Source organism: Nycticebus coucang, chromosome 10 (assembly GCF_027406575.1).
Source record: "Nycticebus coucang isolate mNycCou1 chromosome 10, mNycCou1.pri, whole genome shotgun sequence".
Classification (NCBI taxonomy): domain Eukaryota; kingdom Metazoa; phylum Chordata; class Mammalia; order Primates; family Lorisidae; genus Nycticebus; species Nycticebus coucang.
The window spans coordinates 80,269,237-80,283,868 of NC_069789.1; the positions used below are offsets into that span (position 1 = coordinate 80,269,237).

Consider the following 14,632-nt stretch of genomic DNA (forward strand, 5'->3'; position numbering starts at 1 on the left):
TAGCTCATAGTAATAGTAGTCATGCTGTATGAAATAGAGTGCAATATTAGGCACTGTGCAGTATCATATTAGGCACTGTGTGTGTGTGTAATCTCTAATCCTAAATACATCCATGCAAGGTTTGTCCTGTTATCCTAATTATATAGCTGAGAAAACCATGAACTAGAGGCTAACATGGCTAGGGTCTCTATCAAATGCCCAGCCGGCTACCTGATGCTTCATGTCAGCTTACTCACAGAACTGTATTTATGTAAGGTGCCCTTCTCTCATCTCCACCCCCCTCTCATCCATCCATGTTATATTCCATCCAGGCCAAGCCATTTGATCCAGGGGCAGAGGGAGAGGTGTTTCAGTGTGCCAGGAAATCAGCCTGGATTCTGGCCTTCATTTCCAGGTCTGAGTAGTTTGATCTGATTGTCATGGTCTTCCTATGATGCAAGTATCACTGTTTATGCCGAGTTTTTCCCTGATTATCTTCTGGGACTGTTAGTAGAGGGTTAGAAAGGGGCTCTGGGGTGGAGCTGTGGGAAGTGCACACACTGTGAGGTATTTTGTGTGCCCTTATCACAGGAGTGAGTCCATAGCTTCCTTTAGACATTCAAAGCTGTCTTCTGGACATGTTAGCAAAAGAGCCTTCTGAGGTGAGGTGAGTCTCAGTAGTTTTTTTTTTCCTTCTCTTTTTTGGACAGTTGTGCTGGGGTTGCTTAGGCCACCTCAAGAGCCTAATTTGACTGCCTAGATTCACAGAGACCTTGTTGACTTCTGGAAAATGCATTTTAGAGTTTTTCTAAATTTCAAATCCCTCACATATGAAATAGACTGGGGCAGAATCTTAGACTTAGGCTCGGTGTTGGTGAACATTCTGAATTCTGTGATTCCTGGGTGTTATAGAATCATTTAAATCAGCAGATAAAGATTATAGTTATTTCATGTACACACGTGATTTTGCACACTGATGCAGAGGATCTGCAGAGGGATGCTGAAGCAATGCCCTGAGCCCAGGAGTCCTTCTTCTGGATGGACTCATAGTTGGACTGATGGGCAACTTCAGACTCACGCTGTTTTCCTTGTGGTATCCTGAATATTCCCTGTTAATCTCCTATAAAGGGTTGTACAATTTGTGCATGTCCTGAGATGATGTTTTATGAACTAATAATTTTTTATTGAACACCTAGGGTTGGTCTTTAAAAAGAATTATTCTTATTTTTGTTCCTTTTTTCTAATGGAGTTAACAATCAGGCCATTGACTATGAATTTATGGTTCACTTACATGTGCCGTTAATTTATGAGTTGATATTTCAAATTGCCTTGAATATTATTGTTTATATGCATACAGTATTTTTAATGTTGCCATTAACATTATTGCTACTTTCACAATTACTGTCTCCCACTAATATTTCTCTTATTTTATTATTAAATGATTTTTCCCATTTTGTCATTAAATGAATATGGAAATTAGAAGCAAAGAATAAGCAAAGAATAAGCAAAATTAGGGCGTGTTGCTAAGAGTGGAGGCATTATTTTAAAATAGTTACGTAATAATGATTTGCTTGCTTTTTAAGCTAATTTATTCCTCTTTCCTTAGAAACCTGTCTGGGGATCAAGTTGTCCTCTGTGTTTTATTAACAGAAGGGGGACACCCACCCAGCACACTCATCTAGTCAGAATGTGGCCCTGAGAAGTTCAGTTTCTTGAGTTTGGGGAGTGCACTTTTATGTTGTGGTGGTGACAATGATGATGACAAAAATGGTGACACTTGACATTTATTGAAGGTCTATATGGGACAGACACTGGCTGTTGCTTTCTGTGTGATGACTGCCTCACTCTGCACAAGCACCAGTGAGGGTAGTTGCTATTCTTGTTCCTATGTGATTCCTAGTGCTGTTAACCTGTGAAAGACTGTGGACATGAGTTCTAGATGAAAAGGAAATCAAAACAAAAATCATCAACCATGTTAGTTCCTAACAAATTAACCTTTGCCCAGTTTGTCATGCCATAATAGTGTGAAGTTAGGGGTCATCATATTCTGGTTCTCTAACTCCAATTGTGATGGAAACCCAGGAAAGAAGTTAGAACACAGAAAAATAACACAGACTCTGAGTTGGATAGACTCTTAGAGATTTCTAATCCAGTATCCGAGGAGCCAGACCACCCTGACAGGTGGCTTCAGGCCACATTTTTGGATGTTTCTCATCATACTAATTGTATCTAATAAAATTATATGTCTTAGGGCTAAGAAGAGATTTTCAATTAAACTACAAAAATAGGGATCTTATCCTGGAATGCTGGTTTCTGCTTAATTGATGAAAGAATGGTTCAGATTAAAATAATAAACTCAAGAGCAGGATTAGACGATGTTTCCCTAAAGAAAATGAAACAGTTGTTCTCAGAAGGGAGAATCAGACAGACCACTAAACCCAGGGCAGGCTTCTTTCTTCTTCAGGAAGCTATTGCAGAGAAATGAGGATGGATGTGGGCAGAAGGAAGGGATGGACAGTATCCTTTGCTCCTCTCGAGGCTGCACTTTCCTGAGCTTGGCAGCTGAGCTGCTGTCCCATAATCCCCATCCTCTGTCAGAGAGGAGGCTGGTGACAGTTCTTCAAGTCATGAAGCCCTGTTGTTTTGTAAGGAGATCCCTCTGCTTACTTTCTATCACTTCTCACTCGGAGATCAGGAAAATATATTGCCCTGCTCAGAAAATCTGCTCATCTTTTTAGGGGGATCAAAACAAAATTGTGTGGTATCTATTGTTTTTTCTTTCCTCCGAGACAAAGGGTATTTTATTTATTTATTTTTTGAAAGTCTTCTAGAGCCAAGATGTCACTAGAAATTTAAAAGCCTCTGGAATTCCTCCTACCTGGCTGAGGCTGAGGTGCGGAAGCAGCTACCAGCTCACCCTGAGTGTCCCAGCCAGGCTTCCTGCTGTCATCTCCCTTTTTGATAGGAATGAAGAAACAAGTCAAGTGAAGGGAATCAGGCTGATAAATTCTTTACAACAAGATTTTATTTATTTATTCTTTTCTTTGACCCCCCTCCCCCCAAAAAAAACATTAAAGTTTTTCATCTTTCTTTTATTATTAATGGTTTTCCTTTTGGATCCAAACGAGCATCTATGATACAGAATATCCACCTGGCCAACAAGCAGTGCTGAACTCTGGCTTTAGGAGAGCTGCACCCACACCCTGGGCAGGCCAGCATGGGCTGCTATTCGAACACCGTGACTGCAGGGGTGTTAGGCTGGCACGCCACAGTGTCTCGTGGGCTTGACTAGCACATGGTTTATAATGGGGGTGACAGCATCTTCATAGCCTGAGGCAGAGCACCCAATTTCCCTCCCGATCTCACCTGATGTGCTCATCCCGTAAGAGCGAATCACGGTGGGAATGGCCTGACCATGGGGCCCAAAGGACAGAGAGTATGGACCCCATAGTCCACCTCCTTGCTGTGTTATTCTTTGAGGTTGGTACTGTTGTACCCTGCAGAGTTTGAAACCTAACCCTGACAAAGCTCTCCCCCTGTCCCACTCACTGTCCCCTCTTCCCTCCCATGGCATTTATACCACTAGGATGGTTAATGTAACCTCTCCATATTAGCACTACTACATTGAAAAGTTGCTGAAGTCATAAAGATTGTCTTTGGGCTGCTTTAAAGCAAGAACCTCCTTTCTCTCCATCTCTCAGTTCTGGAAAAAAAAAATTAGGAACCTGTTAATCCTCTGAGGCCTTCAAATCCACTACCCTAGGTGAGTTTAATGGAAAGGACTTCTCCAAATCCAGTATTATGCTAAGGAGTTTACCCATAATCTAAGTAAAAAAGGGCATCCAAGATGGAAATATAATACATCTCTAAGCCTGTCCTCTTCTGGAATTTGCCACTATTTTCCCACCTCGACCTTGTCTTTGTTCTATAGTGTCTCTCCGCCCCCTCCACTCAGTTGTCCCAGCTACGAATGCCAAACGCACTTGGTGCATCAGATTTTTCTCCTCCATTGTTTTTCTGGGCAAGTTCAAGATCTTGGACTCTGTTTGAGGGGAACTGGACTGCTCTCTAATGTCACCAAGAGGCAAATTCCTCTGCAATTGCAGCACTTAGGGTGGCTTTATATAAATTTTGGCTTGTTCACAAAACACCAGGATAGAAAAACGCTGACTAAAGTTCAGCCTGCAGGCTAAGTATATATATACCCCCGTTGGTAGCCATTAGAATTCAATACCTATGTTTTTACTAAATCTGCTGGGATCTGCTTAATATTATACAATTCTCCACCAAATGTAACTAAGACCACAACTACTGTATACTTTAACAGGCAGTTCTATTACATTGTTTAGCCCTCATTTCATATTTCCTTTATTTTTAAAAAATTGATTAATGGCACTTTGAAATTTTGAGTGTGTTTTTCCCTACTCATCTCTTTACTAGGTTTGTTTTGGGTGGTGGTTCTTGGGTGCTACAGGCCATTGCCATAAGAAATCAAAATACTGGAAAGAAAACAACTGAACTGATGAATAAAGTCAAATTCATATTTTGCAAATATGGTTTAAACTCCCTTTCAGTTTGGGGGTCATTCTCTGAGTGAATCGAAGAGGAAGTGGTACCACCTGGAACAAATTCTAGGATCTGATTCTAGAATATATAGAGAAGTCCATTCTTATCTCTGACAAACTTACAGAACAAGAAGAGCAAGAAAAACTTATTTATATTTCCAGTGCTAGGTTGGAGCAGGTGTGTGGATGAACATGCTAAGTGTTAGCTTGTGGTCAGGCTGAAGTGTCCACGGAGAGAAGATGATACCGGGAAGCTCAGGACATGAAAACTCATCTTCCTGGATTAAAATAGAAGTCTATTTCTTTTCTTTTAATTGGAGAGTTAATAAAAGGAATAAGGGAAAATGGAAAGAATAGAGTGTAAAATTATAGCACATCCTGGATTCAGGTTCCATTAAACATGAAGTTTCTTCCAAAAAAAAAATTAAATGCTTATAGCAATGCCAATAATTCCATAGGTCCTTCATGGGATATAACAGGTGAAGGTTTTTCTAAATGGACTTATGAAGATTAAGTGCTTTAAATTATGTATTATTAACTTACAAACACTTGACAGAGCCATGAGTTAGCCACACGTTGTTATTTCCATCTTCCCAACAAGGGAAAGTAAAGAGATGCTTGCTGAAGGCACAAATTTTGGTATGGAAGGCTGGAATATAATTTTTGACTTCTAATAGTTTTCATTTACCAGATTACTACACTGTTTAAAAAAATTATGAATACATAAATTTTGTATTTATTGGTTAAAGATGTCCTGAAAAAATTCTATGTACTATTATTTCCTTAGCTTTCACTGAAGTTTTCAGGTAGTTTTTCATTGATTTAAGTCATATTTTAAGTCCTTAAAAAGAGAAGAGACAGAGATGTGGATGTAGAGACCAAGGCAGAGATTAACTTAGACACAACGAGAAAGAAGGAAACAAGGGAGACCAGTGAGAAAAGGAGGAGGAGCTGGTTTTGTAACCTCAGATTTTTTACTGAAGTATCATATCATTAAATTAGATGGAAAATGATTCTTAAAGCAGATTTGGAAAAATTGCGGAGCACAAATTTATCCTTGTCTGCTTTTCTAGAACAGGTCTGTTAGAAAAAAACCCAGAAGCTAGCCAAACAAATAAAAATAAACATAAATCCCTGCACCTTCTTCTACCTGATCTACTCAACTCTTTCATGCCTCCAGAAATAAGAACTCAAACTTCATAATGTATTGACATAGTAACATGGCTTATTCTAAAATCTCTTCACATTTAAACATCAAGATACTAATCTCCTTACGTATAGCATGGAGACAGAGGGTGGGCAGAAGGAAAGAAGACTATAAAAATAGAAGGGTGCTTTGGGGCACACCAGTCTTACCAACCACTGTTCGGACTCTGTTGTGAGCCCCATTAATACTGCTCAGCCAGTCTGTCCAACTGGCTTGAGTTTTGTTCAGAGAAGAATTTTAGCTCCTTTGGGTAGGTTGGGACAATCTTTGACTCTTTTTTCTTTGGCTTGGTGGGTTCTCCCTGGGATGCATAAGCCTCAGAAGGTCAAAGCAGAAAGTAGGATCAAGGACTGAAAAAGATGACCACAGGTAACCAAAGATAGTTCTGTTCCAAGTGAGTTGCAGCACATGACAGCTGACAAAACCCCTACATGAGCTGAGCTCTCCCTGTGCAGCTAGCAGAGATGGCATCAGCTGCTGCTTTATCTGGGGTAGACCTGGCTATAGTTACGGGATGGTTCAGAGAAGAAAAATCAGAAACCAAAAAAAGGAAAAAAAATAAATCCAAACCCCAAAGCTCCTGGTATGGGCAGTGCTTATGAATGTGGGATCTCTTTGATTACCTTCATGGAAATTTAGGTGATGACCCTTGAGCTGATTTTGTGTGGCTTTTGTTAAAACAAGAGCCTTAGTGAGGACATATTTTAAAGATAAATTATCTAAATCTGGACCTGATTCTTTAAAGATTCTTGTTCACTTGCTAGGGACCTGCTTCTTCTTTCTTTCCTGCATCATAAAGTCCTCCCCACACGTCTTTGATGGTACTCAATGCACTAAGATCCAGGAGGGAAGGACCTGCAGGTGGGAGAGAGAGCTAATGGGAGCAAATCCACACAAAAGCATGGAGACACTTCATAACAAATAGATGTGAAACCGATTAACAAAAACAGCAGTAAATTCCTTAACCTTAAAGTCTCACAAAAATCCCTCAAAGGTCAATGTCAATCTGCTCCCCTTATGCTGTACATTTGCCCTTTCTTTAGATATTTATATATAATTATAGACTATAAGCAAGTTGACAAAGAATTTCTCAACTTGTCCCTGGCTCTACATATTGAAGAAACACACTGTCCAAAAATGAGACATCCAGAGGAAACAGAATATGATGGAAAATTTAGAACTTATTTTATAAAAATCAAAATTACTTAACATTTTATTCTATTATTTCAGGAGAGACCTAATTTACTGGCAGTGAGCTTTTATCCAGTACATGGACATTTTGTCTACACTTTACCCACCCAATAGTCCCTGCACCTTAACACCCTGTGTCAGATCATCTTCTGAAGATCACCAGGTGAGTTGCAAACCATGTTTCGTTAGCACACGGCATTCCCCAACAGCTGAGCATGGGAGAGCAGTCAGGCCTGCAAATAGGCTTGGATCAGATCGAGGTAACCATCTCAAGGGATGGGTCCGTGCTAACATGCAGCAAAGCGAAGGCCAGAATGGGAAAATGGAAGGCAGAGGACCTTCAGGCTCACCACATGGACTCTAGAGCAGGCGTCTTCAAACTTTTAAAACAGGGGGCCAATTCACTGTCCCTCAGACCGTTGGAGGGCAGGACTATAGCTTAAAAAAAACCCAAAAACTATGAACAAATTCCTATGCACACTGCACATAGCTTATGTTGAAGTAAAAAACAAAATGAGAACAAATACAATTCACACTGCTTCATGTAGCCCGCGGGCCGCAGTTTGAGGACACCTGCTCTAGAGGGAGGTGGATCAGTGTGGGGAAGGGAGATACTAGTTGAGGGGCAGAACATGGTGGTCTTCTTTTTGTGGCCCCAGAGTTAGGACAAAACCCAGAGCATGTAGCATTCAGGGAAATTGTTCTTGGTGATCTCAGTACACTACAGGGACACTGAGTGGGAATACAAGTGAAGCCAAGAACAGAAACATTTTTTTCAGCTAGAAGAATAGTAACTGCTCATGGCTCTTTTGGAGCCTACGGGTTGCTAGAGGATATTGTCCCTTCACAGGGCAGGTAATTCTATGCTGGCCCTGGCCTGGTCCAAAGGCCTGGTAGCACTCTGTCCTCCTGGTGATGGAAAGGGAAGGAAATACAGAGAGATGCAGAGAGAGACACAGAGGAGAAGACAGAGGTGTGCATCCCCACCCTGCATCTTCCCGGAGCCTCAGGTGACCTGAGGAGCATCTACACACAGGCCTCGCTAGAACGTCACACTGCCTTGGTTTCTTTTCCTCTGTCACTGATATTAGCAAGGGAAACTGAACATATGACTAAAGACTCTTCTGAGGGCAGACCCTGGTTGTCATCTTCTTTTGCATAGAATTTCTCAAGGTGCTGCCATCATTTTTAATCTAAAGAGAAGCATGGGTCTGAGACCACAGGGGCCTCTTGTCAAGGGAAAGAAAAGAGGCAGAATCTGATACCTAGGAAAGGAAGTCCTGATCAGCTGTAAAAGGGAAGGCTGGCATTCACATTTATTCAGAGGCAGCCGGAAACCAAAGAAGATTAGGAGAATGAGTTCGTGACTTAACAGAAAATTCTCTTTTATTTTCTCATCTTAATAGAAGAGTAAGTGCAAGTTAAGGGAAAAGAAACCCAATTTCTTGGTCAAGGGAAGCTGAATAAAAGAAGTTCATAAGTTCATTGGTACTAGAAAAACCAGGTGGTCAGGTGACTGCATCTGCAGAGCTTCACAACACTTTATTCAGGACTCATACTTGTGAGGTTTCTCGACACAGTGAATTCACTGCTGATACTATTGTTTGCAGGCAAATTCCACTTCTGGCCATTGCTCTCAGCCTACATTTCTCCTACTGTTGAAGTGGCATAGGGTATCACTGCAGTTCCCTTTCTCAAAACATCGTGCAATAGACTTGCTGGCTCAGAATGGTCGTCTTGTTGGAGGCCTTTCCCTAGGGAAAGCCGCATTTCCAAGGTGGAAAAAAAGCAATTGTGTGCACACAAAGCAGCCCATAGCAGCACTTTGGCATGAAATGACGCTGAGCAGAGGAAACCTTAAAAACAACACAAGGCCCAGCGTCATTCTTAGGGAACGATCATGCCTGTTAGGATCGGGGTGTTATATGTATTAAACATTCCCAGCCACCCTCCAGCACACAGGAGCTAAGTGGGAGAGGAAAATGAAGATGGAAGAGGGTCTGAGAGCTCTGTCTCGGCCACACCGGCCTCCTGTCTTGGAGCTACTTTGGTTTGGGGGCTGACCATTGGTCATAAAACTCCATCCATAGCAAGAAGAGAAGGCAGGGCCATGACAAAGGATTCTCTAGCCACATATTTGAATTTAAGCTTATCAGGGCCAAAGTAGAGGCCTTATTTCTGTTTCAATCTAAAAAGTAAAAAAAAACAAAAACCAAAACAAAAAAACTAAACAAACAAAAAAAAAGGAAATACTTTCGTAAGAAAAAAGAAGAACAGGCTCCTTCTAAGAAAAATAACAGCCACAGACTGCTCCTAACTAAGGGGTAGAGCCTGTTAGGGCAGGAGGATAAAGTGTTTGTCCATGGAGCCCTCAGTGCAGGGGCCTCAGTGTCCCCCTGTGGAGACTCCTGGGTGGCAGGTTCCATCTGCTCCTGCTGGGAAAGGATGGCCCTGCCTGGCACCCTTTCTAGGGCAGCTGCCCATCTGCTGTGACAGTACTGGGGAGGAACTTAAGGAGAGGGTGCATTTCCATCAGATGAAGCCAGTTATGTGTTCCCTCAGATGGAACTATATACCAAAGGCTCAGTGGCTAGCCAAGAAAGGGCACTGTCTCTCAGTTTTTCCACACTGGGATGGTTAGGAATGACACGGTGGCCTGAGGCTGTCTTCTACCCAGCTCTTACTCTGGGTAGGGGTGAAACCCAGTCCTGGCCCAGAAAAATATTCAGGGGTGACTTGGGCCCCACTGGAGCCTGCTTTGCTAGAAGGAGCAGCAGCCCAGGTCTAAGCTGAGGTATATTTACTAATCACCTTAATGCATCCTGACAAACTGACCCTCAACCCCAAATCTGCTGCAGAAGCTGCAGACCCCATGGTTCCTCCTCATGAGAGGTCCTCAGGAAGTTCAGACTCTTTCACTGAAGCTTCTCTTGTTTCTGTCTACCAGCCTTTGCATCCTTAAGGAAGTCCCCGCCCAATGAGAGGTGGCCCACTTGGATATGTGTGTCCTGCTCTCTTAGGCGAGTGGCAGGGAAGGCCAGGCCTCTGGCATGTAGCCTCGCTGGGCTTGGCAGAGAGGCCCACTGCCCCCCGGACCAGAGTGTGGGCTGACTTCAGCCAGAATGTGCTGGTACGGCTGTGGCACTGTTACACATATTGAATTGCTTCTATACTGGTTGGAAAGCAGACTCTGCCTTCAGTTCCTTAGGTACCCCCTGCCTCCACCCTCTGAGGGTTCCTCCACAACTAAAGGGCCAAAGCCTGGGACAGCATGGTCACCAGCACTGTGGCTGAGCTCCACAAGGTGGGTGGAGCTTTTACTCCAGGGCTTTTACTATCACCCTTTTACATAGGGCTTTTACTATCACCCTTACCAGAGCCTCAGGCACCTTGTGGACCCTGGAAGACCTCCTTACCTACCCTAAGTGACACAGCACCTACTGTGCAGGCAACAGGCCTCAAGGAAAGGGGGCTGTCCCCCTCCCCAGCACCATCACTTCTGTTGCTTGGACCCTCTCCTCACGGTGGGGGCCACTGGGCTATGGCTTTTCTCACCCAGACCAGCCCTTTCTGCTGTGGCCACAGTGCCCTGACCCTTCCACTTCAGCCTCCCCTTGGCATCCGATGCTCCTGGCTTAGCCTGCGCCTCTTTGGGGGAAGAAAGCCACAGGATAATGCATGCTGCTGCAGTTGCCCAGGTGGCAGTGGTGCTGGCTGAGGCATGAGAGCTGGTGAGGGAGGAGATTCCTCTACTGTGGTCTCCACACTACTCCCCAGTTAAGAGCCAGAAAGTCTTCCAGGCTTCTCTGGACAATGAGCGTAGACACAGGCCAGCTAGGTCCCTCCACAGCGTTTAGAAAAATGGGAAGGGGCAAGGGCTAGCAAAGCCGTCCTCATGTCCCTTTTACCTTGGGAATCCCCCCCACGCTCCTGTGTTTTCTTTCCCCAGCAAAGAGGCAGAACTATGGCAGTGCCCATCTTGCAAAGGGGAATGAAGCAGTTTGGTGGTGTGACTGGTTTTCTGATTGTCTTTCACTTCCGAGTCTCCGGTGATGCACGTGTCCTCTGCCTTCCTTTCCCCTCTTCCTCCCCCCCGGGCCGCACGGGCTTCCCAATTCGGTCTTGGTTTTCTCCGTGTGAGAGAGCATGCATCGGAGGGGGGAGCAGCCTCTAGCATTTGTCATCTTCTTCCGTGTCGCTTAGGAGGTCGCTGACAGCCCCACACATCATGCCCGGCCCAGGCCCCCCACGCCTCCGCCGCCGATAGTGCCCATTGGGCATCTGCCAGCTGTGCCGCAGGGGCGGGGCCGAGCCAATGGTGTTGGAGCGGCCCAGGCTGGTAGCCACGGCTGCTTCGAAGGTGAGCGTCTCCTCCTCGCCACAGTCCGAGGCGTGGGAGTCTTCATGCAGAGCCAGGTAGGGCTCGGAGATATAGCGCTGTGGGGAAGGGTGCTGGCCCTGCTGGGGGTGTGGGGAGTTGGAAGACTCGGTTAGGCAAGCGCTGTGGCTTTCCAGAGCTTGGGAGGTCAGTGGGGAGCCCCCCTCACTTCCATCAGCGGGTGGAGAGACGCTGCCAGTGTGTCGCATCAGGGAGCTGTAGGAAAGGAGGGGCCGAGGCTTTGGTGGGACAGGAGGCAGCTGCCGACGACTGCGTCTTGGGGTGCTGGTGTCAGAGATGGAGGGGATGGAGCTCTCACTCAGGGAGCCTGTGCCCTGTATAGCAGGAGAGACAGGGCATGTCAGATTGGGCTTGGCAGGATTCCCATTTGGGACCCTGTCAATGTCCCTGGCCTCTTCTGTAGAGAGCCTTGGAGTCTGACCTCTGGAGGAGGAAGGCCATAAGTGGAGCCCATAGTGGTGGCACTATGCACACCCACTTGGGGATGCAGGGATTGAAGAGACCCAGGAACCTATAGCACCTAGACAAGGACATCTTAACTTTTTTTTTTTTTTTTTGTAGAGACAGAGTTTCACTTTATAGCCCTTGGTAGAGTGCCGTGGCCTCACACAGCTCACAGCAACCTCCAACTCCTGGGCTTCAGTGATTCTCTTGCCTCAGCCTCCCGAGTAGCTGGGACTACAGGCGCCCGCCACAACGCCCAGCTATTTTTTGGTTGCAGTTCAGCCAGGGCCGGGTTTGAACCCGCCACCCTTGGTATATGGGGCCGGCGCCTTTACTGACTGAGCCACAGGCGCTGCCCCACATCTTAACTTTTAAGTGCATATGAATTTGGGGGTCTAGTTAGACTGCACATGCAGGCTCAGCAGATCTGCAGTGAGGCCTGGGATCCTGCACTAAGAGCAAGCTCTCAAGCAATGTTAGCACTGTAGGGCCACACAGCAAGCACAGAGCTGGAAGCTGTACACCTAACGAGGAGCGCAGGGAAAGAAAGACAACTCCGTGAAAGGTGAATGAATGCTCTGATCGGGAAGCCTTTCCTAAGAAGTGAGTTCTAAGGGAATTACAAATCCTTCCCTGTCTTCAGGGGTTTGCTGAACTCAGCTTCTACACCCCACACACATCTGTTGGTTCAGGTCTCACTCGACCTTAGTTATTCCCAACAGTACCTGAACCCAGGTGTTGGTGAATGGACCTCCAGAATCTCCTGGGGAGGGATCCTTTCCAATGCAGGTTTCTGAGCCTCACTTTCATGTAGCCTCACTGGAGTTTTTGAAGTCCCAAGGATGTGCAGTAAGCTTCCTAGGTGGTTCTGTTCTCTATTAAAATTTGAAAACTACTCTTCTACAAGATCAATTTCTAAACTGCCCATGCCTCCAGAAGTCTGCTTTGGTAGCCCGGCCTCTTCCCCACTAATTGTTTCTGTTAAGCAAGTCTCCCATCTGGGTTCACAGAGCCTTGATCAGAGATCTAGGGCTGGGAGTGTGGAGTATCACAGGGACAAAGGACATGTTCATACAGCTCCGGTATTTATTTCCTAGGCATAGGCTGGTGGTTCAGCAAAAAGCTGGGAGGAAAGACACAGTCATCCTATTGGGATGGCCAAAAGTTGGGTAAGTGACGTTGAGTTGCTTTTATGAATCCTGGGCTGAGAGATGAGTAACTATCCCCACTAATACTAAGGATCACACAATGGGCAAACTTTTCTGGCTGAAGGACTATCCTTTCCTTCCACATCTGGCTGAGACATATGTGTACTTATTTGTATCTCCGGATCTTGAGGGTTGGAACAGCATGACCTCTAGGTGCACCATCATCTTTCTTGGGGGAAACCCGGTTTTCTGTGAATTCAGAGCACCTTTGACCTCCCTGCACAAGGGGGGTTTGCTTCCTGTGAAGCTCAGGTCTCTGTGGGTGCTTAATGGTGGCTGCACCTAATGTTCCAGTCTTCCCTGCCCTGTCCTGCAGGCCCCGGTTTTCTCTCCACGCTCACCTGTCTGTTTGGGGTCTGTGATCTGCCCTCGCTGGGTGACCTGGACTGATGGCGCTCTGGGGACTCCCAGTCGGCCTGGGTCCCTCGCTCCTCTGAATTGCAGCGTGAAACATCAGGAGAGAGGAGATGTTTTCGCTCTTTTGATCGTCCCCGCTCCCTGCCCCCTGAACGGTGGGCATCGGACTTGTGGCCTGTGAGAGATGACAACAACCCCTGGTTATGATTCAACTCACACTGGCTACTGAAGGGGAAGAGAGGTTTCACTGGTGTTGCATCACAACCTGGGACTGAGCCCTGGAATGCACTGCTTGTTCCCATCTCTCCAGATACAGACGCTGGGCATTAACTCCTTGTTAAGGTGGTGTCCGCAGGTGGGACCTCATCATGGCAGGAGTGCCCTCATAAAAACAGACATGACAGAGCTTCTTCCTCTCTCTCTGCTATGTTAGGACAAAAAGGTGGGAGCAAACCTCACAAGACTCAGGATCTGCCGGCACCTTCACTTGGATTTCCCAGCCTCCAAAACCATGACAAATAAATGTTGCTTGCTAAAGCTGTCCAGTCTACAGTAATTTGTTGTGGCAACCTGAATTAAGACAGGCCCCTAAAAATCCATGGCTTCTCCAAGCATGTCAACAGATGATCTGAAGAAGCAGGAAAGAAAGGCAGGCTAGAAAATTACCCTTCTATGATCAGGTAAGTCTGCAAGTTGCCTCTAGACAGACATGTATGCAATCAGTTCTGCTTCCACTTATGCTAGACGTAATAGAGATAGCATCTTTGCCAGCAATATGGCTCAGGAATTCTCTATGTCCTAAACATAACATTTTTTTATTTTTATTTTTTAGACAGAGTCTCACTTTGTCACCCTTGGTAGTGCCGGAGCGTCACAGCTCACAGCAACCTCCAACTCCTGGGCTTAGGCGATTCTCTTGTCTCAGCCTCCCATGTAGCTGGGACTACAGGTGCCCGCCACAACGCCCAGCCAGGACATGTAACTTTTTTAGGGGAAGACGGCACCAGCAGAAGGGAATTATGTTTCTATGCACTAAATAATGACACACATAACATAATGCCAGGGTAAGAAGCAAAAGGCTATCAGTTCTAGTCTGAATTCTGCCATGTACTGCCTCTATGATATGGGGTAAATCACTGCCTTTTCAGCTAAAATAAAAAGGTCAAACCACACTAACTATTTTCTTTTTGTTATTTAAAAAAATCAGTATAACACTTTTCCATCAAAAAAAAAAAAAACAAAAAAACAACTCTTGGCTAGGCACGGTGGCTTATGCCTATAA

The 14,632-nt window shown here is 45.3% G+C and overlaps 1 protein-coding gene across 1 annotated transcript in view; it reads right to left on the reverse strand.

The window, feature by feature from the left end:
• Window positions 1–3,348: 3,348 nt before the first annotated feature.
• Window positions 3,349–14,632, reverse strand: part of CACNA1E (calcium voltage-gated channel subunit alpha1 E) — a 514,949-nt gene continuing 503,665 nt past the window's right edge. Inside the window, exons 49-50 of the mRNA XM_053606843.1 lie at window positions 13,335–13,525; window positions 3,349–11,655 (exon numbers count right to left, since the gene is read on the reverse strand). Of these exons, the coding sequence (XP_053462818.1) occupies window positions 11,113–11,655; window positions 13,335–13,525 (734 nt within the window). The 3' untranslated portion in view covers window positions 3,349–11,112. The remainder of the gene's footprint in view (window positions 11,656–13,334; window positions 13,526–14,632) is intronic.